Raw genomic sequence first — 27355 nt, forward strand, 5'->3', positions numbered from 1 at the left:
AACTCTTTTTTTTGGTACCAGTACTGGTTTTATTTTGTTGTATTTATCCTCAACACCTTAAAGGCCAGTCTGTAGAAATATTGTTGAACATAAACCGGTCTGTGGCACAAAAAGGTTGTCTATAAGAGCCACAGGAAAAGGTAGTATCCAGGGTGTGGTAGCATTTACTTCACTGAGCCTGTTGGGTGCTTGGATTCATTCAGTACTTTTATAGGTAAACAGTAACCAAGACAAACTTTTAATTAAAAGACTATTCAGAGCCAGCCAACCATTTATATACTGGGCCAACATATTCTGTGTTCACAGGCAGGAGGCCAGTGTTGGCCCAACATGATAATGGTTGGCTATATAAGTAAAACAGCACAGACTTCTCAACCAGCCAGTACTGGCTCATCTTTGCCTCTCTGCTCAGCTAATGTAGTCAGTCTTTGTACCACCTGCCCAGGGAATGCAGATGAACCTTAACTTCCCAACTAATTACAGGATGGTAAGCAATTGCCTGTTTTTCTTCACAAATGAAGAAATAAATATGCAAATAAACACAGGCACAAGTAGATAAAATCATTACACGGCTTTAACTTAGGCCATTAAAAACTGCTCTACATGCCTATAATGGGTTTTTATAATGTTTTTTTTTTCTCCACATCAGTGTGATGCAAAGCAAAGCCTCGCTATGCAATAAAACGGATTTCAAGTATTTCAAAATTAGAGTAATGAAGTCTATGTAAAACTTTTAATTGTGTGCGCCGTTATCTGCCACTGATAGACTTGTGCATTTAGGCCAAGCTCTCCTCCCTCACGTCCTCAGAGATCTCTATGACTAATTCATTATTCTAAGCCTCTTTAAGGTTGGCACTCAAAAGCTGTGTGATCACTGACAGCAGATACAAAGAATTTGGAACTTTATTATTCTTACTCCAATTTTCTCTGGATTTACCAATCAGTTTCCCCCCACTGTGAGAAAATTACACGTGCCTCACTGAGTAATTTAATGTGAAAAACAAACACTGGCACTCTTAAACGCTTACAGCTAATGCAGTGCTAAATTGAACCTTTTCAGCCTCCACCCTATCCAAAGCCAAGCACACACTGGGTTGGGAGTGTAGTGAGCCGACGCAACCTCATTCCAATCCTTTTTAGAAAATGATGAGTTTTTTTGTTTGTTTTTTTTAGTTTGCCAGAGTAATTTACCCTCATCACATTATATATTTGTGTTTTTTTTTTCCCCCACTTGTCTTTTTCTAATTAATTACAAACCAAACAGACCTCTGTGTTCTGATATTCAAAGGGGATATATCATTTCCCTGCCCCAGAGGCGCAAAACAAGTATTATCTGTGAGCTTGGTGGGGCTTTAATCAATGCCAATGACTCTGTGATTATTTGGACAGCAGCTGAGATTTTAAGCTTCTTATTTTTGGAAGAAAAACAAAAAAACCCCCAAAAAAAACACAACTCCTCACCCACTGGAGTTTCTTTTTTTCCCCAAAGACACTTCCGATTTCACCTGGTGGTTTAAGTGTTCTTCATCCACGAGTTCACCCAAAGGACTGTTAACCGCTCAATAAAGTCCGTCAACAAGATGAATAAATTGGCAGAGTTCAGGCTAATTCAATCCTCTTATTTATGTCGCAGAAACTCACAACAATGTTGGGGGGATTAATAAGTATGTTATACTTCTTCCTACTGCATTTCAGACCTAATAATTGTCATTTCATGTCATTTAGACTGTTTTATTTTGTTTATTTATCTATTTATATTTATTATATTATTTATCTTTTTTTGTTTTATCTGAGCACATACGTGTGTGTATTTACATATATATATTCATATTTGTAAATGCAAGTATGTGTACTTGTGTATATATTGTTTTTTTTTCTGTATATGTCTGAAATAAATAAAGATACAATACAATGTTTACCTCAGGCCATGATGTGTTTATACAACATCAGAGAGAATCCCCAAAGATCCAATGACTGAATTAAATTGATCACGGTGATGATTCTAGTAGTTCCCTCCCTAAATGTAAGGAAGAATAATAAGACAACGTTGTTTCATCAGGTTTGACCATATTGTAAATACCTCATAGTACCATATTCCAACAATAGAGCACGTCACCCTCAGACTTCCCAAAGTTTCTAAAAGTACAACAGAAGATGGATCTCTGTGCAACCAGCTCCCAGTTTGGGTTCAAGAGACAGACGCCTCCACTTTTGAGATTATAATAAAAAAAGTTTTAAGCCTAAAGTTCGGACAGGATCAGGCGACCCTGAACCAACCCAGTTATGCAGCCGTACCCTCAGACAGCAGAGGGACTTCCCATGATGCACTGAGGACTTCTCTTCTCACTCCCTGCGCACATTATTAACCTATGTCTATCCTCTCTCTTTACACATTCCGATTTGTCCCGTTTGTTATCCCTGGTCCCTCCATGCTATTCTTTGCCATCATCTCTTTCCCCCATGATAGATGGCTGCGCCTCACTGAGCCTGGTTTTTCAGGAATTCTCTGCCTGTAAGAAGGATCTTCTCCCTCACCCATGCAAAGTGCTTGCTCCTCGGGGGATTGTGGTTCTGTCTAATATTGTAGGCTCCTCGTGATTCAATAGAAAGTACTTTTAGATGGCCTTTGTTGTGAACTGGTGCTATATAAATAGGATGATTGAGCCACACTAAGAGAACATCAAAATAAACATGAATGACACAGACCACCATGCAATAACTGAGCCTACTCATCCATCTCCAGCTTACCAGCTTAAACTGGTTTGGCACGGTGCTGATGTCGAATGACTCACTTGTTCTTGTGTTTAGAGTTTGAACTGATGTTTAAAATTCTTTCAAACCAAAAACTGCTGCTCTGTCTTTAAAAATGTATTAACCTTTACTTTTTGGACAGACTTTGCAGTCATGAGTGGGAGGAAGAGGGGGAGACGATCTATAGATTGCCATTTTATATAGCACTTTTTCCAAATCTTATGAAACACTCAAAGCACTTCAGACTAGAGCCACATGCACGCATACATTAATACAAGGCTTGCACTTTAGTCTTGCATTCAACTGTGAGCCTTAACATTGGATGAACCAGCCTTGCGTTTCATTTCTTTCAAGCTGTGAACATGATACACAACATTTGTATAGCAGTCACACAGAAAATTGTAAATACAGTCATTTGGCTTATTATATCATCTTAATCACTGCTGTCAGGAAAAAAGTTTGTGTGATGCCACAATGGGTTATTTCTTTCCCTCAATAAAAAAGCTGCATCACTTGCAGATACATGAAAGAGAAAAGCCTCGCTGGCCTCCTCAGATTTCAGCTTCTCTTCTCAGCTAACCGTTGTAGCACAGGCTTTCATGTTAGACTTTAAAAAACGATCTGCAAGAAGATGAATCTTAAACAAACGCACCGACGCCACCATAGAAGTTACCGTGCATTTGTGATGCAACACAACACAAACACTAAGGATAAAATGTAACATCGCGATGTTTTGTTAAGAGGCGCGCAGCTGTTTTGAAGACTCTACACACAATTGCACACATGGTGCTCGCATGGCTCCCTTCCATTACAATATTCGGTAGATTGGCACAATATTTTCGCATATTCCTTAATTGCTATCTCTGCTAGCAAATTAACTGAAAGCAAAAATCAATCAATTTCTCATTTTTGCTAAGTGCCCCCCCGAGACCTCTCTCTAATACCTCGCTTTGAGAAATAAAAGATTAAACTTGAGCTAATTGGACAGGTTCTTAATGCACATCATGAGAAGAAGAACGGGATAATGCTATGAGGGCTGCACAGCTCGTTCTGATGCATGTGCTCCTGAGTCACATTGCTCAATCAGTCAGGAGAACCATATGCATTTTGCATTGACATTGTCAACTTCATTTTCATCAGGTCAATAGTCAAGTGGATATATATGATTCAAATTCACCAAAGTGGTTCCTGAAGCAGAATTTGTAAGCGTGGAAGATGTGAAAAGTTGACGTGCAGTGGGGAGAACGGCATTAGTAATTTAACATATCTGCTTAAGGACAGTTTTAAGTGCTACAAGTTATTTTTTATTCATCAAAGACAGCAAGTGAGAAATGTTTACTAAAAATGTCTGATCAAAATTCGAGCCATTGTGGGGAAAAGTTAACCTAACGGGAGTCCGGCAAAAAGCCAAAGCATGACAGAGCTTGCAGCCTCTATTCTTTGTGTGGATTAAATCCCATTTTATAGGCTTATAGTGAAATTACTAAAATGTCTTTTGGACCCAATATAGCATACAGAGGCTATTATAACAGCCAGGGATTCCTTTTCTCTCACAGAGCCTATGTAACCTAATAAAAGAATTGATTGCTCTGGACATGGTTCAATATGGCGGTAGCTCCAAGGCAGGATAAAAAAGATGTTTTCATAGACCACAGCAAACACAGTAAAAAAAAAAAAAAAAAAAAAAAAAAAAGTATGGTCCAACGTCGAGTCAGGCCAAAATCTTTAATTCAGTTAGAGCAGAATAACTGTACCAATGTCATTTTGCAATCTTGCCAGCACCCAATTCTGTTCTGGCAGAGAAGGAAATAAAATGTATATAAATAAATCAGCTTAGAAATTATTTAAGACAGATCTATACGAGCATAGATGGGATTCAGTCTGTTTTCGTGAAATGTGGAATCGGTATCGCTTCCAAAAATATCAACAGTGACTGAGCAAAGACTTCCTACCCTTGGGCGAGATTTTCTTCGGGAGTGGAAGACGGCGAGAAGGGTTTCTCTGCGAGTGCTTCAGTCTTTATGAGTCCTGCCATATTTAGAGAGAGCTGAATGGGATTTCATGGGGTTCGCGGCTCAAAGTAGACGTCTCATTTCATCGACGTGAAGGGAGAAAAAAAAAGAACTATTATTGAGAGTGAGTAATGTGCATGAAAGTTAGTTGAATGATAGTAATTAACCTTCCAGTTACAAGTATAATGAATTCCTCTAACTGTGGATGTGTCTTGTTGATAAGAGGCGGATACACACAAATGAAAAAGAATGCACTTTGTCATTGTTTAGTGTTGTTTTCTTTCTGGATTTGAATGCTTTGTGAATATCCAACTGTCACACACAATAAAAAAAGCAAACAAACAAACAACAAACAGAGGCCACTTTTTGTCTGGAGACTCGTACACAGCGTGATCACTGAAGTCAGGCAAATCCAGTGCTGTCAGTGTTATGGTGGCCTATTTTGTAAAGCATTTATTTTCCTCTGTTAGATCAATATGACTATGATTTGAACTACATTTTCAACATATCACCACACGCTAACCTCAAAAGTCCTTGACAGCAAATTGATTTGTCTCTGACTTACATATTGAACACAACGACATGCACAAAAAGGCAACACGGAGGCGTAATCATTTAATCATATTCATGACTTTTGACTCGTTTACATTACTTCGTTCCTAAATAAGGCCGAGAGTTTAAAAGCAGATAAATTCTCCAATTTTAATTGATGTGAATGTAACAGATATATGAACTCTGAATGAAGCAGCTTGTTTATCCCGGGGCTGGAGCAAAGGAATGGCAGCACTTTAGCAAAATTAGAAATCATGGCCAAACTCAACCTCGGACTGTCTTTGGAAGTTAATTCAGAGAAATCGTCTTTACACGAGTAAACTGCAACAAAACAGAAAGAAAAGGAACCAGTTCATCAGACAAAGGAGACAGAGGGGAAAAAAAGTGATGGCTCCCTGTCATGTTCAGGAGATGAACAACAGGATCTGACAGCTACAGCTGACATCCTGAGGCAGGTAATACATGCATCAAAAAAAATAACAGAAACATCAATTTTGATTTAGTGCAACTTTCACTGTCCACACACATGGATACATATCTCTGACAATGACGTGCGTGGAGTGAACCGAGCACGCCGCCTCAATTATAAATAGGGAAAGTATAGTATTTGCAACACATTACATCATCTTAACCTTGTTATGCTATTCTGAAATGACGCGAGACGACCAGCGTGCAGCTAATCTATTCATGCAATTGCAGAAAACAATACTAGATCAGCTCGTGGTGCCAGAACTGTGGAGGAAGAAGAGTAACTGCCCTCGCGTCCTGCGCAATAAACGTGATGAATCCCGTCATGATGATATTTTTCGGTCTTTTTAAGAGAGGACGCTTCACATCCAGCCTGGTCGGGGTGTAGCTGCTACTACCGACAGATGAAATCAGTGCTGATAAAGCTGCGGTGCATAATATCCGATTATAAAAACATTAAAACATGTTCAAGCCCAAGACATTTTTACATAACAAACCTCTTTATAGTTCAGACTAAGCATTGATTTAACCATTTAGGAAATATATTCAGTTTTATGAATGAGCCAAATGCTGCAAAACTGACAATATGGACAATAACCCAAAGCGCATCACAACAACAATCCAGGAGTCTCTCATGGCAAAGAAAAGGAATTCAAGTCAGTCAGTAGCGTGCATTTTTCTTTTACTGAATACACAAAGACCCCAAAACAAGAAGCAACTGAAGGCGGCTGCAGGAAAGGCCTAGCAGTGCTTTTGAAGGGCGGAAACTGCATTTTAATGACGATCTAGGATGCAGGCGGTCACTGGCTGCAAAGAATTTTCACCTAAATATTAAAAAGCAATCCTTTTTAAATTATGCTACATTGTTCAATGACTTCAACCTCAGGGGGGAAAAAAATGGCAGACTATGTATAATTTGAAGAACAGTTTAATTACCAAACAGTTAATGCAATATTTTATTTAAACCCTTTGAATTAAACATGAGAGTTTGCACTTCAATCACAATTCGGTTGTTTGGTTTGAAACCCACTGTGATGGAACACAGAAGCAAAACTACACAAGTGTCGCTGTCCATATAATTATGGACCCAAGGGTGCAGTATATTAATTGCCTAATCACTGTCACAACAGTGTAATTTTAAGCATAACTAATGCTGCAGTGATGGTATTTTTAAAAAGGAAAAGTAGGCTAACTCAAATAAAAGTTGGTATGGTCATATTCAAACTTGAAATTAGTTCAGTCAACCTGAAATTAAAAAAATGCATCGCAGCAAAATTTCGCTTTTTGCTAATAAAAGTGACGGTTTAAGGATTTTGTTTGCAGAACATGATGTCACTTTGACAACGTCTGCTTCTAAAGGACAACGCTGCCGCTACACGTCCTGTGTATAATTACCAGTAAGAGACGAGAGAAGCTGTCTGTGGCTTGTATTTGCTCTGTCTTATTGGACATCATCTAACAAGATATTAGACAATTTTACCAACTTTCTCCAGAGAGATAATTGTCAAAGTCAAACAACGAGACCAATCTACAGGAACGTATTTAAACACGCTTTTCCCTTCTGCCTTAATGACAACGAGAAACCAGGGTGAACTTAAGAACCCCAGTCAAGTCAGCGTGGATCAACTGCAGCGGGAAAAGCAATCCCACAGCTGAAAACAATATGGTGCAGAGAACGAATTAAGCGTTGGCTGGTCGTAGAGGAGGAAGCTGAGGTTGGTTGCCAGACTGGAGCGTTCATCTCTGAGTCCTTTAGCAGATTTGTAGCGCTGGGAAATCAGTGTGGGGAAGAGAGCAGATAGTGCAAGATGTGCTGAAAGCTGAAAATCTGGTCATATTTCTCCCGCTGCACTGACTGCACACGAATGGTTCACACCGAGTCCGCGGAGACAAACTGCTGATATGCAAAGCAGGCCGCCAATACTCCCACACCGGATGTTTTTTTTGACTTTGTTTAACTATCTGACGTTTTAATGTGGCACAAGATACACATTTGTGTCCAACAATGCTTGTAGAATATTACCTGTTATATCAATTGCCATTACTGATTACCTGTTCATATTTACCCTTTTACATTCAACCCTACCTGCAAACTATCCAAGAGTTGTTACATTTTCACAAACGTGGACCAGCACACTGAAAAAACACTTATCTGTGTGAGTGCTCAAAGAAACAACAGAGCAGAGTCAGTCTCCCCTCTAATTTCAGGTGGATGAAAAATACTTTTGTCACACTTCAAGTCAGCCAGTGAGTTCAACTCAAATATCTTCACCCGTCTCTCCTCTGTTTGGTTCAGCTGCACGAGGGAGGAAGGACCTTTTTTCTGATTACATTTTTTCCCTTTGGTTTCTAGGGGAGCGCTGCTGGGATCTGAGAAAACTGAATCACCACAACAGTCTCCTACGGGCTAAGACACACCAGCAGTCAGGCGATCAGACCATCAAAATGATACTTTAGTGCAATTATTTAGACTAGTTTACCTCGAAATAGAACCGAGTTGGTCGATAACAATAATCGCCTGTTTGGGAAAACTGCACGCAGACGCAAAAGCGGTCAAAATTCAGCTCGTAAACTGTGATAATACAGTGGAATACTTTGGTGTCGGTTGTGCAACTCCATTCATTTAACGCTCACCAATACAGCACCATTGACTTAACCTAAAACAAAGTAAGAAAAGAAAAACTCAGGGTTTCTGCTTGATAAGGTAATCTAAGGCAAGCTAATTTGATGACTGCAGCCTTATAAGTGTGACTGATCATCAGTTTCCCAGTAAACAAAAGCTGGCAGCCTCATACGGAGAGCTATCAGGAGTGTTAGGAGTGTGAGGTTGTACAATCCTGGCTGCAAGGCATCAAACACTCTGTACAACAGGGGGAGGTCTGACCCTCTCTTGTGAACATATGTCATGTGCCACACGTGGACATGATGCGACTTACCATTTCTGTATTCCATGTAGTCCTTTTAGAGAAATTAAAGGGGCCACTTTCAGTGTAACCTTTTCTTCATTCAGAAAGCTCATTCTCTTTCACCCTGTCAGGGGACACGACTTATTAAATGTGAGCTATATTGCCGTGTCAAGACGACCAGAATTAGAGGAAAATGATTATACCCCTGTAACGCCACAGAAGGAGCATGTCACAGTGGGTGCCATCATATCTAGACAATAAAACCGGATAAAGGTGTTAAGTAAAGCCCAGCTGGCGGCAGGGCTAACGTCTTTCCCAGAGGGTGTCCAAGAAGTGGCCATTCCTCCTTAGCGGTGACAAGATCGATCGCTGTGCATCTCGATCCATTTCTGCAAGGAAATGCAAAAATCTAGGTGGTAATATTTTGCCAAGCGTGACTCACAATACCACGGGAAGCAAAGCGAGCCATTTTAAATCAACGGCGCTGCAGAATCGTGGAGATGCGCACGAGGCGCCGTGCACGAAAACTCGTTTCAGACTAAACATATGTGATCGCCTAATGCAGAAGACTGATTGCTTCCCTGCTGAGTAGAAAAAGAGAGCCGGAAGATGTTCATGCAAGTGCTCGTATCCCCAGCTGTCCTGCAGGGAAATATTAAATTGCTTGCGGTTACAAAGACACTGAGTAAATGTCATGGGTAAATTTTATGGTGCCTTTGTCTGGTGCAAAGTTGAGGATTTCTGGAAAAATAAAAGCACTGGAGTGCTACCTGATCTGTATCTACACATGCACACAATACGACAGTGATCACCTGACACTGATGAATGAATAACTACCTCGTGCGGTCCAATTATTCTATACGTCCTCATTGGACTCGAATCATGCGTCAAGCCAAGCAGGTGGTGGATGATTTCTGACAGAAATTTCCCTGTAATTATTTTTTATTTTTTTCAAATTGAATAAAAAAATTAAACAAACATCTTTCACACAGCAATGCTTAATAAAGAAAAAACAGATGGGCTGCATTTATGGATTGGAAAACAGTTAACGTTGTCTCACGATACACAAACTATTTCAGACATTTATTTTTTGGACTCTGGATGCTGTGAGATTTAAGTAAGCGGGGGAAAGTTTTGTATCCAAATGTCTGCAAAGATATGCAAAAAGAAAAAGAAAAAAAAAATCTAAAAACTATAAAATGCTCAAGGACAAACAACCATTGATACAGACTTTAAAAAGGCTGGATGTACTTAGCACGTCATCAATCATTGTTCTCAAGCATGAGAGGTGGATTTGACGAAGAAACTTAGGACGCTGGGTGCTCATCCAACAGTGCCTTGGTAGTCGCACCCTAAAGCATACCCAGATGTTACAAAACAGAGGTCAGGCTGTAATAACTAAGACTTGAACCTAACAACTGAGGCCATAAACTCATTACGAAAGTGCTTACTGAGGTTAGAGATCAAGTGAGCAGTAGGGTCGCTTTCTCAAGGCTCCGACATGGTCCGTCAGTGGTCCTATGTGCAGCTCTTTACCATCACCGGGGGGCAGTGTCCCAAACTAGGCTACTCTTGCTTGTGCTGCTGTTGGTCCATCAACCAATTGTGGAGAGAGGTCATGATTAGGGATTAGGCATGGGTATCGTTTAGGTTTTATCCGATACCAGTACCAAACCGGTACTTTTGAAATGGTGCCGGTGCTTAAACGGTGCTCGAACTGGTGCTTAAAGAATGAAGAACACAAAATTGGTCCAAAAACCTCTCATGTTTAACCGTTTCCCACTTTTTCTTTGGTCATTTTAGCTTTTTTGGCCAGGGTGAAGGGAGTATCTGCCATCAAACAAGAAGACAGCCACATGTAACTACGACGGTGTTTGCCAGTTCACCTTACATGCATTAATTTAATAACGTGGTTAGCCTACTCAACGTAAATTACACACGAACAATATTAAGCTACTGACCCAAAGAAGAATGGCTGCTGCTGCCATCATCATCCTCATCATTTCTGCTACACTGGCAGGGCTAGGGGCCAGGACTCTCCTCTTCGGGTTTTTGGTGGATGTTGCTAACTCCGGGACCGATAACAGGCAACCCACCGGCAGTAGATGTGCTCGGCCTTGCAGCAAGCTATCAAATACGGTGCATTTCTCTGCTTTTACCTGGGCCCGCCTACTACGCTTGCAAAGGTAAAATGATTGTCTGGAATCTAAAGTGTATGACATCTCAGGAAAAAAAAAAAGCACCGAAATAAAAGCACCCAAATGTGCGCTGCTTTTCGGTCTGGTTACTACCGTTTATGTCAGAACCGGTGCCATCATGGCACCGGATACCGGTACCCATCCCTAGCATGATGCACACAAAGCTTAAGTGAAAGAGTTATGAAAACAAAAAAGGGGGGCTGGTTTAGCTCACTGGGTTGAGTAGGTGACCTATATAGATAAAACTGTTGTAGAGGTCTTGGTTTGAATCCATGTCGAGTATGTTTGCAGTGTTTTCCTGTCTTCTTCATACAATCCTGTCTCAATAACGGCTAAAAAGCCAAATATTATATATATAGTGTCCACTGGAGCGACTGTCTGGGCTTCTAAAGCTGTATTTCTTTGTTCATTAACGTCACACACACACACACTCTCTCTATGTGCTGTTGGAAAGCTGCGTGCTAGCATATTTGTGCTGGTTGCATACCCCCTTTACGTGAGCAAATACCTGGACACAAATATGTTATGATAAACCATGTTTTATATGTGCAGTGTGTATATGATGCATGTATGCTATTCACTGTCAGAAAACTTGGCTTCTTGCAGATAGAAAATGGACTCGAGGGAAAACTGAACACAAAAAAAATATATATATATATATTGAGGAATTTACCCTTAGCAAAAGAAACAAGTACGTTCACCAGATTCAACCATTTAAAAGTTCAAGAAGGCCTGACACAAATGGGTTAATGTATAGCATACAAATACTCTACTTTTTTCCCCTGCAGGAAGTGCCCACAAACCCTGAAGCCTTTGGTAAAGGTCTTGCACATCCCACTACATCTGGGAGAGCCAGTCCTTCAGAAAAGGTCCATTTCACTGCTGATAGAGGACAACGTCCTTAGAATTCACAACAGCCACTGCACACTCCACAACGCCTCCGAAACACAGCTCAAAAAAAATCGAAGGGATTCAAGCATAGCTGGGTTTCGAAGATTTTGTTTTCTTTTTGTTTTTTAATTTATTTACATTTCACAGAAATCCAGTTTTGGCTTGTTCCAACAATTAAATGCAGAAATCCATTTTAACTGAATGACATGCCCACCTGCAAAAACCTGCGACAGTAATTATGGAACGAGACTGCAAGTAAACCAAGGAGCCGTCTTTCCAGTAACAGCTTCTCTTATTGTTCGTTGCCCTGCTGTTCCGAGTGCACAGATTGGTTTTAGCCTCGAGCCCAACTGTCACTGAAATGAAAAAAAGTATTAAACTGTGCCATGCTCCACATGGATTTACCATTACCATCATCTAATGCTGACGGCAAACACCATTAAAAATAATAATAATAAAAATATATAAACCATATGCTTTATGGTGTAAAAAGTGACAGGTACACAAACAATTCAACATCACCTTGATGGGAGCAAAAGCAGAATAACTAAACAGCGCCGCTGACTCATTTGCAGTCACAGAGTGTTAATGGCTATGGATATGCACCTCCTGCATGTATGTCTGCGTTTTTTTCCACACAAAAGGTTGGAAAATAGGAAACCTCTTCAAACACAGCAACAAAGCAAAAAAAGGCTTCATTTCAACACATGTAAATTAATTAGGCTGGAACATGAGAGCTGGTGTGTCACACTGCCGCTTTGTCTGCTCTCTGTCCAGTGTCTACTCTCAGAGATGGGCTGGTGCTGGGAACGCTGCCAGCTACATCCAAACTATGACTGGGCAAACAGTGCTCCCACATCCACGCTATGCTGCCGACTGCAGACGTAGCCCCGAGTAATCAGTGGCACGTTTAATGTAACAGCTAGTCCCCATCTATTCTACCCACTTATCAGAGTTCACCACAGTCTTTTTGGATTTCATCCAGAAAGCTGTTCAGCCCAGGTGGTAAGACATCCAGGTCTCACGATCAATTAACATAGTAGATAACTGCCTAAACACCAGCTAAATGTATAACACGCTGCCACAGCTCTGTTTCAGCGAAGGAAGGAGTCAATTTGAGGATCAATAGAAACATTTGCTCAACATTAATTTTTGAAATCTAAAAAGCAAACAGTTAAGAGAATAATCAGCAGTTGCCTCCAAAGAAACTGTATAAATGTTTCCCCTGATTTACTGCTATGTTAGAAATCTGTTTTTTCTGTATGTGGGTGGAGTTTCATATTATATCAGTTAAATGTGTTAAGCATCAAACTTGTTTTTTTAAACCTAACAAATCTTAAACCTGTATGTAGCATCCTGGAAGTTTCTTCCTGTTAAAAGGGAGTTTTTCCTTCCCACTGTCACCACAGTGCTTCCTCATAGGGAGGCATATGATTGTTGGGTTTTTCCTCAGTATGTGTTATTGTAGTACTTTTGCTTAGTTGTGTTATGGTTGCGTTAGTTTCCTCTCTTCTCCATGTGCAAAGCCTCTCCCTGCACACCAAGCCAAATTTTACTTTCTTCCATAAAAGATAATTTTACTTTTTGCAATTTACCGAAAGAAGCCTCCTGACTTTACTGGAAGTGCAATAAGAGCTTCACAATTGCTAATCTGTCTACAATGACAGAGGATAACGACTCTTTCAGATCAGACTTAAAAGAAAGACAGAAGCTGACAGCTAAAAGCACTGACATTGTCATCCTCACATCCCCATAGCCCACCCACTAATAAAAAAAGAAGTCAATCTTGGAGAAACAATGCCTACAAAAGCACTTCAAACACCACCCTGCCCTAGATTAGCCCTCAATTCTGATGCCCTATTATTTCAGCGGAGCATACCATTTCACAAGAAGTAGCCAGAAAACTTTTGAACAGCTCTTATCAGTGAACATGCCTAGCTCAAGTGTCCTTGAAAAACCTTAATCCCCATCAGCTCTGGGAATGCCGCTCGGCACATGACCTCTGACCTTCCTGAGGAGGGGGTACGGTGAAGGAAAACAACTGAATAATCACAACGGCATCTCAAAAAACGAAAGAAGGAAAAAAATATCCTAGTGAGGGCTTTATTCCATCAACTGCAAAGGGGCGAAATAATCTTTAGCGTGTTTACAACATTGTGTGCCAATATATATGAAAATACAAATTCAAGGTGAGAAGAATGAGAAATAATAGATTCATTACAGCACTGGATTTTCCCCAGAGCGGTCTTAAAGTCCATGATATTGCTTTTTCACACCTGGGGATTTGCCTGCTTAGCTCTTCATCCAGCAGGTCTATTGCATTTCTCTTGAGGTAGTCTTACAAAATTGTTTATTTAGCATGAGAGTGACAAGGAGGGAGAGGTTTAAAGTGCCGGGATGAGCGCAGGAGGAAGGCTTCCGTGTACAAGTGTGAGAGCGACTTGACGTCTCCGAGGCCAAGAGACTCTGAAACCATCCTTAGGGGGCAGCCGTCCACGCGCCGAATCTGTCCCTGCACTTGCTTTCAACAGCAGCGCCTTTATTGTTCAGGAAGGTGGGCGCCCTCCCCGCCCCTGCACTAAGCAACGCTGACCACAGGCGTTAGTGGGATTTGTGTAGGCACGCCATTGCAGCACAGAGCACGCTGGCTTTACAGCCTTGGTGAAGCCATCAAGGAGAGTATATGCTTTAGTGCACACGTAGGCGTTTCTTTTGTGTGGTAATGAAACTGAGGCAAGACTTGGTGAAAATGAGTAGGAGAGGGGAGATGCTGTGCAAGATGTCTGAAAGGAAGCAAGAGGTGGTTACGCACTGAACGTGGAAGGAAAACTGCACGCCGTCTCCATTCGGCTTACTGGGGTGAAGCACAGAAGAGTCCTAATCTGGGTCTAAATATAAGCACCTTTTAAATGTGCCTGCAAATGAATAAACAGAAACTGCACTGCAAGTTGCTCGTCCTGGGGTTGCCTCCCAGCAACACACTTAATCCACGCATTGCAATGTCACACTTTGCTTACTGCTGGAAACAGTCCTGCACCCCTGCTGCTGCTGCTGCATCAGTAAAAAAAATATTAAAGGAGGATTAGTGTTTTGGAGTCCAACTAGATCACTGGGACATGTCAGGAAATCATCTTTGAGGATGCTTGATTTAGATTTCATCAGCACATGTAGAACACACTGTATGTGTACTTGCTGTGTAACACACCGTGACTTTGTTCACAAGCAGCAGATGAAATCAGTTCTCCAATATGTTGCGAGTCCTCGAGCATGAGCAACTCTAACCTGATGTGGAGTGGGTATTTTAGCCTTTTTTCTCAGCTCTCTATAGCGTTTGAAGTGTGGCTTTTTTTATGCTTTTGTGACTGTGATGATTATGAGAGTTAATTACATCCGCAGTGCTTTTTTATTCCAATTAAAGTATCTGGTTTGATGGTGTGCCTGCCATGCTCCTCTGGAAAAAAAAAAAAAGAGTTACCTAAGAGGGGAAAACAGACCAGGAGTGAAGCCACTGTTGAATTTCTTCAGAAATGTGTAACAGGAGTATGATTGTTTGTGTTTAGTGGTGTGTGTGTGTTTGGGGAGGGTCAGTCATTTAAAAAAAGAATAATAATAATAATAATAATAATAATAATTTACAAGAGCAACTGCCTCTGCAGTGGCATGTTTCAGAAATTTAGGGCCATTGCTTTCTATGCAACATGATTATGATCCTGGAACCCTGTTGGCGGGTGTGTGTTTTGAAGGGGGGGGGGGGGGGCAGGAGAGGAGGGGAGGAGGTAGAAGGGGTACTCACCACATGAAAGCGCCGCCACACAGATGAAGAGAGTCCATCTGAAATCCCGTACACCTGACATGGTAGAAATCCCTGCAGGAGGATGTTAAATCCCAGCTGTTGCAGTAGCCGATTGAGGGTAAATAAACCTCTCTGCAGGTGTTAGCCTCCACACGACGCTGTTGCAGTTCTTCGAGGGTCTTAAGTTGGATAATGCGCAATAGACAGAAATGCAACTGCACGAGTGTCTGAGCGGCAGTGAGTCCGATGTAAATTGGAGGTCTTCAGAAGCAGAAATGTTACTGGCCAGTCTTCTCAGAGTCTTTGCGAGCAGCGAACCTAGGGCACGGCAAAACCGCGTCTTCTCCAGGCAACGCGGAGCGTTTCCCCCACATCAGAGAGCAAAAAGTTCCAACTATCCTGATCCAACCCGGGCAGCAGGGAGGGAAAAAACAGTGTTCCACAAACGGACTCGAGTCCTTGCGCGAGACTCGATAAATGGCCCCCCACAAAAAATATTATAAATCAATGGACATCAGTGGAGAGGTTACGCGCGCCCTGGCTGGAACCACGGGGATGCTGCACGCGTTCTCCAAAAAGGATCAGACTTGTCTGAGCAACAAACGGCAGGGAAAGAGCAGCAGAGTGTCCCTGTGAGGTTAGTCATTCTCCAATTAAAAATTCAAACATGAAATTCCTTGCGCAAATCATGGAAACAGTGTAGAGAGGGGAGAAAAACAACAAAAAAGAGGCATCCGACGGATCCGCACCGTTCTGGCTCAGCTGACACCGACTTCTTCTGCTTTTATTCAACGTCCACGGCCGAGAGAAAAAGGTGGGAATGCATTCTGAGCCGTGGAAGGTGAAATTGCAGCTCTAATCAAGCCGAAAAGGTCTGAGTTGGCCGCAAAGACCCGCTTTCCACCCTCCCCTCCCGCTCCAGCTCCCTCACGTTTCCAGTAGTTCACCTACCGCAGCGCGATGCGACGGGAATCATCACGCGTCCGCTGATTTAAAAAAACAAAACAAAGAAGGGCACAAATATCCAGAAAGCTGACACTTTTTAAAAATTGAGTTACTTTGTGATGTTAAGACCGAGAGCCCGAGCGGAAAATCGTCGGTGCCGCTTACCGGGAGTCTGAAACAGAGCCAAGTCCGAAGAAGTCTCCAGTTTGGTGTGTAATTTGTCACCCGGCTTGAGCGCACCTTTCTCAGGTGTTCCTCCGGCAGAAGCAGCTGCTGTGCCCGCTGTCCTCCCCTCAGCAGCCCCGCTCTGGGATTTTAAGTCCGCTCCAAACTAAACGTGCTCACCTTAAAATGTCCAGAGTCGCAGCTCCTGGTCATCAAGCCCGCTGTGGGGTAGAAGACGTGTCCGGAAGTTCCTTTCAAAATAAAATAAAATAAATTAGCCTACGTTTAATTCTTATTTTAAGCGATCTGCTAAATTGAGTCTTATTGCTCATTTCCAGTGGCTTAATAAAAAAATACACCGAATATGACCAGCTTTGACAATACAGCGATGACATCATTTAACCCTTAAAAACGTCACACCCCTTTTTTAATGACGCTGAACGAATATCTGGAATGAAGGAGTTTATACCGAAATGAAACCGGTGACAGGGCAGAAGCTGTTAACTTGAGTGTCACCCCTGCCACTCCTCACCTGACCTAAAAGAAGCTAAATGTGTCACAATTAAACCCAGTTTCAAACGGAATTAAATGGAAACACGCGTATTTTGGGGCTTTTGATACACGCGTGTTTTCCAGGTCGACCCGTGGGCTTTAGTTTAGTCTCAGCGTTCAGTTAGTCGCTCCTAAACGTTAGCCCCTTGGCTTTTATCTTAAAAAGCCACACTGAACACTTCCGGTGTGGGCCACGTTAGACGTAGTGAACTTGACTTTGTTCAAATCTGGTATCGCAGACGAAAATTAATCACGTGAGTGCCTCCACACTCCTCCTCTTCATCCGAAGGGGAAAGTATCCTCCCGAAGAAAGAGCCGTCCTCACTCCTGCCTAGTCATGGCCTCACTTTGTGCTTTTGTTTCTGCGTGGATTCTGCTTCACCCCCTGCAGGCTTACATCACGGTAGATGTCTGTGCTAAGGACTGTGTGACCTTTTATTTGATTTTAATGTCATATTTTTGGAGCCTTCTCACAGCTAAAACGCTGACACCAGACACACAGGTGCACCCAATAACAATGAACTCATTCACAGTTTAATTTATCAGGTACACACAGTATCTTTAAGTGGGACTCCCACCTATGACCCTTGTCACAATGCGTGGTTTGCAGTGGAAGGTTCTGTTGCATCAATTAGAAATTCTGCCACTATGTAACTGAATCACACTCTTGCAGAAAACAGACTGGATTTGTTTCAACTTCATGAGGTTGTTCATTTGCATACATGGCAAGCTGCAAACACATTAATACTGACCGATTGTCTTTACTCCAAAATCTGAGACAATATAACAGAGGCTAAAACACTATAAAACGTATGTCTAGGCAGGAGGTGTCAAACAAATTGGTCAGAACCAGTCTGGTAAAAGCTGCAGTCCGGCCCTTTGGATGGTTATGCAAAGTGTTAAAAAAAAATTAAAGATAATCAGGGAATAACTTCAGTTGTTGGACTTTTGTTTTTGCTGTATTTTCCATCAGAATGGATAATAGGAGCAGCTCTCCCACCGTCCATCCATTTTCTTAAGGCTTAGACAACTACAAGCTCTCCCATCAGCACCTACAGCCAATTTAAAGCCAGCAGTTAACCGAGCATGTTTGTCTTTGGAATGTGGGAGGAAGCCAGAGTAACTGGAGGAAACTCACACAAGCACAGGAAGATGTCCACATAGAAAGGCTGTAACTGCTGCATCGCCCCGAGTGGCTGTCAAAATAGTTCATTTAAGTGCCGCACAAATCTCAATCTTCATCAGTTTTACAGGCGTCTTACTAACAAAGACAATAAGAAAGATTAAAAAAAGACACAAACCACGTCTGCAATTCCACACTGTAAAGTCTCAGGCTGACTATCATCTGTTTCATGCTGTACTTGTACTCAATTAAATTATGGAGGCTATTTTTATTGGTTGTTATGCAATATCTGTGCTACTTCAGATCGAATTCAGTGAAGTGTTTCAATGTAATTTTGCAGTGAAATTTAATGTAAGTATTTTCCTAATGGTGCAGTTAAAATTGATTCACATAATAAATTATATGCACATTGTTAAGTTATCAGAGCTGAAGTAGAGTGTCAGTTTCACAATATTTTTGTAGATACTATTGAGAGCTATCAACTGAACACCTCACGTACGATAATGTCTGCTCAAGAAAGTGAGATCGTAAACCTTTTTATACCTTCTTTTTCCTGAAGTCAAATTAGTTTTAGTTATTTGCTGTTAGACTACATTGTACCAATTCTTTATAATGAAAGAGTAGCACTTTTTAAAAAGCAAGAACAATGTCTTCCCATTTTGAAAAAACCTACTGTAAATATTCTAAAAGAGGATGACTCTTGGGAAAAAAAATAAAAATAAAAATAATAAAAGGCAGCAGTAAAAATCAGTTATTATTTGTGGTTTGATAGTTTCAATTTAGGCATTAGCCAGTTGCTAAACAATCCAATCCCCTTTATTTATAGAGCACTTTAAAAGAAATAACATAATTAGTTGATTAAATTGCTTTCCAGTTTAAAGACAGCGATAAAATAAAATAAAAAATACATAAAATGTGTTAACAAATTAAAGACATACTACATAAATAATAGTAAAATGTGGAAAATCAGAAATTAAACAGGCAAAAAGAAATGAAAAGTCAATTAAAAAATTTAAAAAAATGACTAAAACTGATTAAAAGCTCTGGTGTGTTTTTAAACCTGATTATAAAACCGCAGCTCTTGGTTCGGCCTAATACGAGTCTCAACATGGGGACAACAAGGAGCGATTGCTCCGCCGATCTGAGAGACCTTCAAACTTTAAAAGCACACAATAACACTTTAAGATTCATTCCAAGTGTCCTTTGTTTCCCTTCTTTAGCAAAACCTACTTTTGCTGCTTAAAGTTCACCACCGTCACACGTGCAGGGCTGCAGTAGTGAACCCTGGTCTCTTTCTCTCTCTGATATGAGAGCTGTGCACTTTGTTCACCTGAATAATCTACTCAGAGAGCACATCACCTCTTGCATGCAAGAGGGAAAACAATTTAGTTGGATAAAAATGTAAAAAAAAATTAGAGGTTACGCCACAAGGATAATCATGCATAATGTTACGTTCTGAGACACGTAAGTGTCCCGCAGCAGCTTGACTCACACACGACAGGGAGATTATTTAAAGTGTGTGAGGGAGGAAGACTACTCTCAGTAGATTTTAAAACAGATTATTGGTTTTACTGCCAATTTTATGACATGTCGCTACACACGACAATAAGCCAGGACTCACATTTCCTATTTGCTCACATGATACCTTCCTATAAAAGAGACAGGAAAGCTCTATTTCCAGTTACAACAACCTCCCTCAAGATGTTAGGCAGGCATGCTCTGTGGAAGTTTTTAAAACTAAGCTGAAGACACATTTGTTCACCTTATCTTACAAGTCTTAATTCTATGGCTTTTAGTTTTTAAATTTTTACTGTTTTTAACTTGTATTGTGTCTTTTACCTGTATTGCTATGTATCGCTTTTATTATTTTTTTATCCTTTTAGTTTCAAATAGTTGTACAGCACTTTGTTTGAAAGCACTTTATAAATAAAGTTATTATTATTATTATCATTATTATTATTATTATATGCTATTTACAACAATTTTATATAGTATTTGACTGATTTGTTTGGAAATGTTACAAGTGGTTAGTTCATCATCAACACATGTGCCATTTCCCCTTTTTGGGACCTTTTGTTCCAACAATCTCTTTTTTTTGTGTGTGCTTTAATCTCTGTACTGCTCCACTTTAATATAAAAAAAAACAAAATAAATGCAAGTCTTTCGCCTCCTCTTTGTCTTTTTTTGTAAATATTAGATTGCTGTTTGTTTGGGAGGAAGAACAAAGCCAGGAAACTGAGCACACACAGCGTTAGGCCCTGAAACTAGTAACATGTGATGTTGGGAATGTTCAAGCTTTTGGAAGATGTTTCTATTGTGCTGGCTTTGTGTTTGATGCTGGGCACAAAGAGCTCAATGAAGCACTTTTTTCTAGGGTCCAACTTTGCTTTTAAAATAGCCTCAGATTTTCATGGCATTGACTTCACAAGACGTTGTAGCGAACCCTTTGAGTTTCTGCTCCATCCTGACATGAATGCATTAAATAATTTCTGCAGATTTGTCAGCTGCACATTCATGCTGCCAATCTTTCGTTCTACCACATCCCAAAGGATTTCGACTGGATTTAGATCGGGTGACTGGGGAGGCCACTAAAGTACGCTGAACTCACTGTCATGCATATGAAACCAGATTGCGCTGGCTTATGCTTTGTGACATGCTGCATTATCATGCTGTAAGAAGCCATTAGGAGAGGGTAAAATGTGGCCATGAAGAGATGCACATGGCCAGCAACAATACTTAGACAGACTGTGGTATTCAAGCCACGATTGATCAGGATTCATGCTGATCAGGAAAAGGGACCCAAATGTGCCAAAAAATCTATCCCAGACATCATGTCCTGCTGGGTGTCATGCTGTTGACACTGAATTCTGACCTACCATCTGCATGCCTCAGCCGATACAAAAAATAGGAGTCAAAAATCAGATTCACCAGACCAGGCTATGTTTTTTCCATCCACCAACCCGATCTGGTGAGTCTGTGCCTCTGATTGTTGCTCTTGGCTGACAGGACTGCAACACAATGTGGTCTTCTGTTAGTGCCCATAAGCCGCAAAGGCAGAGCATGTTGTGCATCTCAAATAACGCACTCCAAGGAATGTAAAACACATCACCAACGTCCAAGTGAGCCAGCACAAACTGTTCATATTTGACTTGTTTATTGGTTCGCATCACAGTATGGTTCCATGTTTCAGTACAGCGCTTTCATCAGAAAGCTAGTTAGGGCCAATTATTTAGAAATCTGATGCTCTTTTTTCCCTGAATCTAATGACAATCACACGTATATAACAAGACCATTCAGAGTGCAACTCCCCCTGAAGGGCAAAGGCTATTCATAGAGCATCATATTGGAAAAAATAAAATATGTGTTGTGCAGTTCTCTCCAGGCCCTTTCATATGATATATTACTCAATATGGTTTCTTGACATTTTTTTCAAGATCAACAATGGAGGTCAAGGTCAAATGCTTAGCCAACCCAACCTCATGTCCTCCGAGGCCTAGAATATTATTGTAGTTTGAAGACGGTCCATAAAAGATCCATTGACCTGATTTTCACCAGAATTAAATCAGCCTGAGCTGTTATTGGTATCGACCATCACGCAAAATTTGGAAATGATATCTTGAAAAGTGTGAAGGCTCCACTGCTGAGCAGAGATGGGCAGTAACGTGTTACTTGATTACTATTGCAAAAACGGTAATTAGATTACCGTTACTTTCCCGTAGGAAACCGTGATTTTTTTGCGAGAATGTCTCATGACAGTGACGTAAGCAAGTGCGACATTCGTGACAACAGCTGTGTGCAGATCAACAATGGACAATATATCGAGTGCGGGAGAGAGTATGAGCGTGCAGCGTTTAAAGCGTGGAAGTACTGACCTTACTTTGAGTTTGATTCCATAAAAAGTGACAAAAATATTAGTGTCCGTTGTGCGTGGGAAGAAAACTTCTTTTTACAGCGAAAAAAACCCCTAAACCTCCGCACAAGCACCGAGTAGCTACGAGGTAATGGGAAACTCACAGAGAAACTCGCGGATTCTTCCACTGACCGCCGCGGCACACCTGCACCAGGGTAAACCTCCGCCTGGCACAGTCCTGCTTTACAGGTGAAAATAGAGCAACAGGATCGCTAGTCTTTGACTTTATTTATTTTCTGCTGTGTTTTACTTGCATCTATTTGAAAGAGTGAGTGTAAACACACACAAAAAAATTATTTTATGTGCTGGAATGTGCAGAAAATAGGTTTAAATATTAAACAAATTTCTTCCAGTCAGAGAATGTTGCATATAATTAAATTTTTGCTTGATGCATAAAGTTAAAAGATTAAAACTAATAAAACAAGTTTTAAAAAGAGACTTTTCCATTTGATTACATTTTGTATGATGGATTATGCAGAAAAAGTAGAATTGGGCTAAAAGATCTATCGCTTTATCACCTATTCAGGTTGTAAATTGTGTTTTAAAAAAGTAACTAAGTAATTAATTACTTTTGAAAATAAGTAATCAGTAAAGTAACTGGATTACTTTTTTGGGGAAGTAATCAGTAATTAGTCACTGATTACTATTTTCAAGTAACTTGACCAACACTGCTGCTGAGACAAAGAGACAGAACCAATCGCTTACTCCCTCTCTTCAGGTAACACCAGTAGCATTGTACATTACAGGTTACCCCACCAGATCATTTACCTTCTTCCCACCCTATCTTCCGTCACACCAACCCTCTGCATGTCCTCCATCACTACATCCATGAATCTTCTCTGAGGTCTTTTTATTTCCACCTGGCCGGCAGCTCCATATTCAACATCCTTTATCCAATATATCCACTAAACCATCTCAGCCTTTCCTCTTTAACCTTGTCTCCAAACTTCTCAACCTCAGCTTTCTCTCTGGCATACTCATTTCTAACCATCCCAGTCGCTCCCAGTGAAAATCTTCAACAATACCACCTCCAGCTCTGCCTGCTGCCCTTTTCTTTTAATTGATGACACCATCTCCAAACCATACATCATGGCAGGTCTCGCTACAGTCTTTTAAACCTTCCCTTCCGCTCTTACGGAAACAGTGTTCGACAAATCCTGAAAAGAAATCTGCTGCTGAATTCTGAAGCATTAAAGATGTTGCTGGTTGTTGTCCAGCCCAAAAAGAAGCAATCACGAGCCAAACTGTGGGACTCGTTAGCCAATCCTGCACTGGCGCATGCTCACAGTAGCAGTTCGCAAAATGATTCAACCTCGTGGAGGCAGGCATATTTAATTGTTATCGTTCCAGTCAGAGGCTACTGTTGGATTGTTTCATCTTTCTTGGCCAACCATATGCACACCATATGTGTAGCATGGCATTCATTAAGTGCTCTGATGAGATGCTGATAGTGTTAACACTCTGGTGTGAGCAGCTATTGTAGCTGTGATATTGTCAAACTGTGCACATGTGTAGTAGAAGTATATGGTGGCAAAAGAGCTTTTTATGTTTTATTTTGGGGCAATAGTGCAAAACTATGAGGACTATTTTTATTTTTATTTTCAGATTTGAATTAGGTGCGGACACTTGGAGTATTTGCAGAGGCTAAGTATCTTTGTCTTTTATAAAATCAACATCACGACTATCTCAGTCCCACAGACTCTTAATAAGGAGGAAACGTGATTCACTTCCACACAGAGTTTTTCACATGCATAAATAATATTTTCCATACAAAACAAACTGTACACAAAAGTTTGACATTGTGTCAGAGGAAGAGCCTGTATTCTCTTTAATGGCCAACAGGGGCTAACTTCACTGGCTGCAAAAAGTGGTCCACTAGCATGATTTACAACCTCTGTAAACATGTGTCTGATAAGTTCATGACCTCTATCACTAGTTTCAAGGTTACTGAATGCTGCATGACATTCATTTTCTAAACTATGGCCCTTCAATGACTGACAAATTCTTTCAGTGTCCCTTGGTTTTGCAGTCAAACTCATCTCCTACCTGCTGTCTGGCAAAAAAGCTTGTAATGATGATGGTTAGTGAGGTCACAGTGGCTTCAATCATCTTTTATATGACATTCATTGTACAGATCACACTTTTATGCTCTAATGCTGTTGTTCATCAAGGAGCTGATTGGTTCTTTGGTGATTTATTTGGCTCACACTGTTGTTATCAGATGCTGTAGTCTTTCTTTTAGATCGTACCAGCTTAGCTACTCTCCTCTGATCTCGCTCATCAACAAGATGTTTCCTTATGCAGAGCAACCGCTCACTGGCTGTTTTATTTTGTTTTTAGCACCGTTCAGATTAAACTGAACCCCAGGAGATCAGCAGTTTCAGGAAGACTCCAAGAAGCCTGCCTGGCACCAACAATCATGTCGCAGTCAAAGCCCCAGAGATCACATTTTCTCCGATGTTTGATGTGAACATTACACAAAGCTCTCGATTTGTGTCTGCAGGATTTTGTGTACAGCTGCTAAATTATTGGCTGATTGGATAATTGTTGTAAAACGTAGGTTCAGTTTGCGGGTTCCTAATAAAGCGTATTTACTGAGGTCTTCAGACACTGTTTATGTGGTGGGGTAATTAATGATCTAGCAAGCAAGGAAAAATTAAAATCAGTGGACAAACCAATCATATTTAATTTCTTTCCTGCTGCTTGTTTGTATTTCGGTAAACTGCAGAGCAGTGTCTTTTTTTTTTGTTTTTTTAATAGCTGTTTGCTGGAAGAGGCTAACAAGTACCACTGTGCCCAAAAGCTTAACACAGCTAATTTATCACAGCCACTTACACAAATCAAGTCACTTGTAATTTTCCAGTTAGAACACCTGAGCCACAGCGTAGCAGGAGGCAGCCAGGTGAGAGAGCAGACTGTGTTTCCCCACCGCACCAGCAGGAAAGCAGAAGAAGAAAAAGGTTTCTGCAGGCTTGGTGCAGGTATGACGTGACTGTTAATAGCGTCTTTGACTCTGCAATCTGTCACTGCACCCTTTGAGATTTTTTGTTATTAAAAAAAGACTAATTGTCAAAGTTTTTTCTCCCCTCCTTCAAACTCTTACACTTTGCGGAAAATTGTGATAAGTGCATTCCCTCCGGGGACTGAATAACTTTTGCTATTAAACCAGAAAACTGAAGTGGTTTTGTAGTAAAAGAAACACCATCAAAATCAAAGCCTCCGTCTCTCTATTGTTCCTTCTTAAGGCTACTTCTCTAACAGATGAATTTCATCTAAAGTGCTAACAAATCCTCCGGTTCGAGTGTAGCTAACACGTTTCCATCTGTGAACAGTCAGTGTTCGCAGGGTTGTACATCAGATTTGACGCAGCATAATGGATTAATATCACAGCTTGTTGTCCTAAATACTACTTTGTATTACTGGGCACTGCTGTGTGGCATTGATGCTAGTGTGCTGGCTAATACACTGTCATTTTCACAACATGCTTTAAGCTCAAGCAGCTGTTTGACGCAGCTTTGCGTTTCCACTGTCAACAACTGTGGTTTCTCTGTTTCACAGTCTGACTGTGCCAAACGGGCTGTGTGTGTGTGTGTGTGTGTGTACTTTTTCTAAAACTTAAAATCAGATATAAATTAATGCTTTGTGTGTTAGGTGTTATGATCTCACTGACATGTGAATTTTTGCATGGAGTCTAGAAAAGCTAAAAAGCCCAAATTTTTCATTTTGGACCCACAAATCCAAACACAATCATTCAAACATGACACGCAATGACTATCTCTGAAAAAAAATGTAAACAGATTCAAGTTTAATGACATTCCTTATTGTTTAATCCATTTAACACAAATCAGACTTTGCTTTTGGTTACTGATTCGCTTGAGTGTTTTATAGAATTAAAATGGACAAAAAAGATGGTACTCTTAATTTAATATCATTGCCAATAAGTGATCTCTGTAATTCACAATGAGACGTCTGCATTTGCCAACATGTTTGGCCCATTTTTCCTCAGCGAGCTGCTCAAGCTGTCTCAGGGTGGCGTCTCAACACAGCAATCTTCAGACTTCAGAGCCCGTGACCTCTGACTCAGGCTGAGCTTTCTGACACTCTGCAATATGTTTCCCTCCAGGATGTTTGGGTAGTCTTGAGACTTGTGCCCTGCACAGGTTCAAGGTTTTCTTTTAAAGCTTCATTTTTCCTTCTGTAAAAAGTGGATGTGGGTGGACTTAAAAGCTCCAATTTTGTCTCGACATTCTGCCAAAAACATTGGGGCTTGTCAACATGCGTTCTGGCGATTTCCAGCTTGGCTTTTTTTTGTGTTCTTCCTGCATCTTCTTCCATGAAGATCATCATTAAAATATATATATTATATCATAATACATTGTGCACAGACAGTGACGTACCTTGACTTTGGAGCTCAGCTTGGTTTCTTTGGATCTTTTTCTACCATCTGAACTATCCTTGTGATGAACCTGGGATTTCCTCTTGCATCCATGCCCTGTGAGGCTGACTACAGTTCAATGAGCATTATACTTTTTAATAATAACAGCAACTGTGGCCATAGGAACATGAAGCTCCTTGAAAATGGTCCTATAGCCTTGACCTTTATCACTGATGCCTATAATCTTCTTCCTGAGCTCCTCAGACAGCTCTGCCCTTTGCCTTCACTGGTCCATGTTTGGTGATGCTACACAGTAGCATTTGTTTATCCCTTTTAAACAGGCCGAATGGCTCATGAAAAGCTTGAAGGCACCTGTGAGGTTAAACATTTAGCTTGAAACATGATGGTAATGTAAAGAGTCATAGTCTCTTTGGGGATGCCAACAAATCTTCATTTCCTTACTATTTTACACCATTGGTTTGCTCTGTCACATAACAAAGGCATTCAGGTCTACATGAGACAACTGCTCATTCGTTTTTCAGGAGAAATTAAGCATCGTTTCAATGAGTTGTAAGGCTGTCAACAAATCTGTCAAGAAAAAGCTCAGACTTCAGACTTCAGCGAATGCACCATTTCAGACAGGTTTTTGTACTCTTGCCTCTGTATGATGTCAGAGAAAGCAGATATCCCTAATATGGTCATCTCTGGTTTGTG

General features: G+C 40.8%; 1 protein-coding gene across 1 annotated transcript in view; it reads right to left on the reverse strand.

Moving 5' to 3' along the window:
* The window catches only part of tmem132e (transmembrane protein 132E), a 437959-nt gene extending 421092 nt beyond the window's left edge, over positions 1 to 16867 (reverse strand). The window contains exon 1 of the mRNA XM_087847502.1: positions 15572 to 16867. Coding sequence (XP_087703628.1) covers positions 15572 to 15632 — 61 coding nt within the window. The 5' untranslated portion in view covers positions 15633 to 16867. The remainder of the gene's footprint in view (positions 1 to 15571) is intronic.
* Between the last annotated feature and the right edge of the window lie 10488 nt (positions 16868 to 27355).

The sequence above is a fragment of the Neolamprologus brichardi genome, chromosome 10 (assembly GCF_056152115.1).
Source record: "Neolamprologus brichardi isolate AB-2024 chromosome 10, ASM5615211v1, whole genome shotgun sequence".
NCBI lineage: Eukaryota > Metazoa > Chordata > Actinopteri > Cichliformes > Cichlidae > Neolamprologus > Neolamprologus brichardi.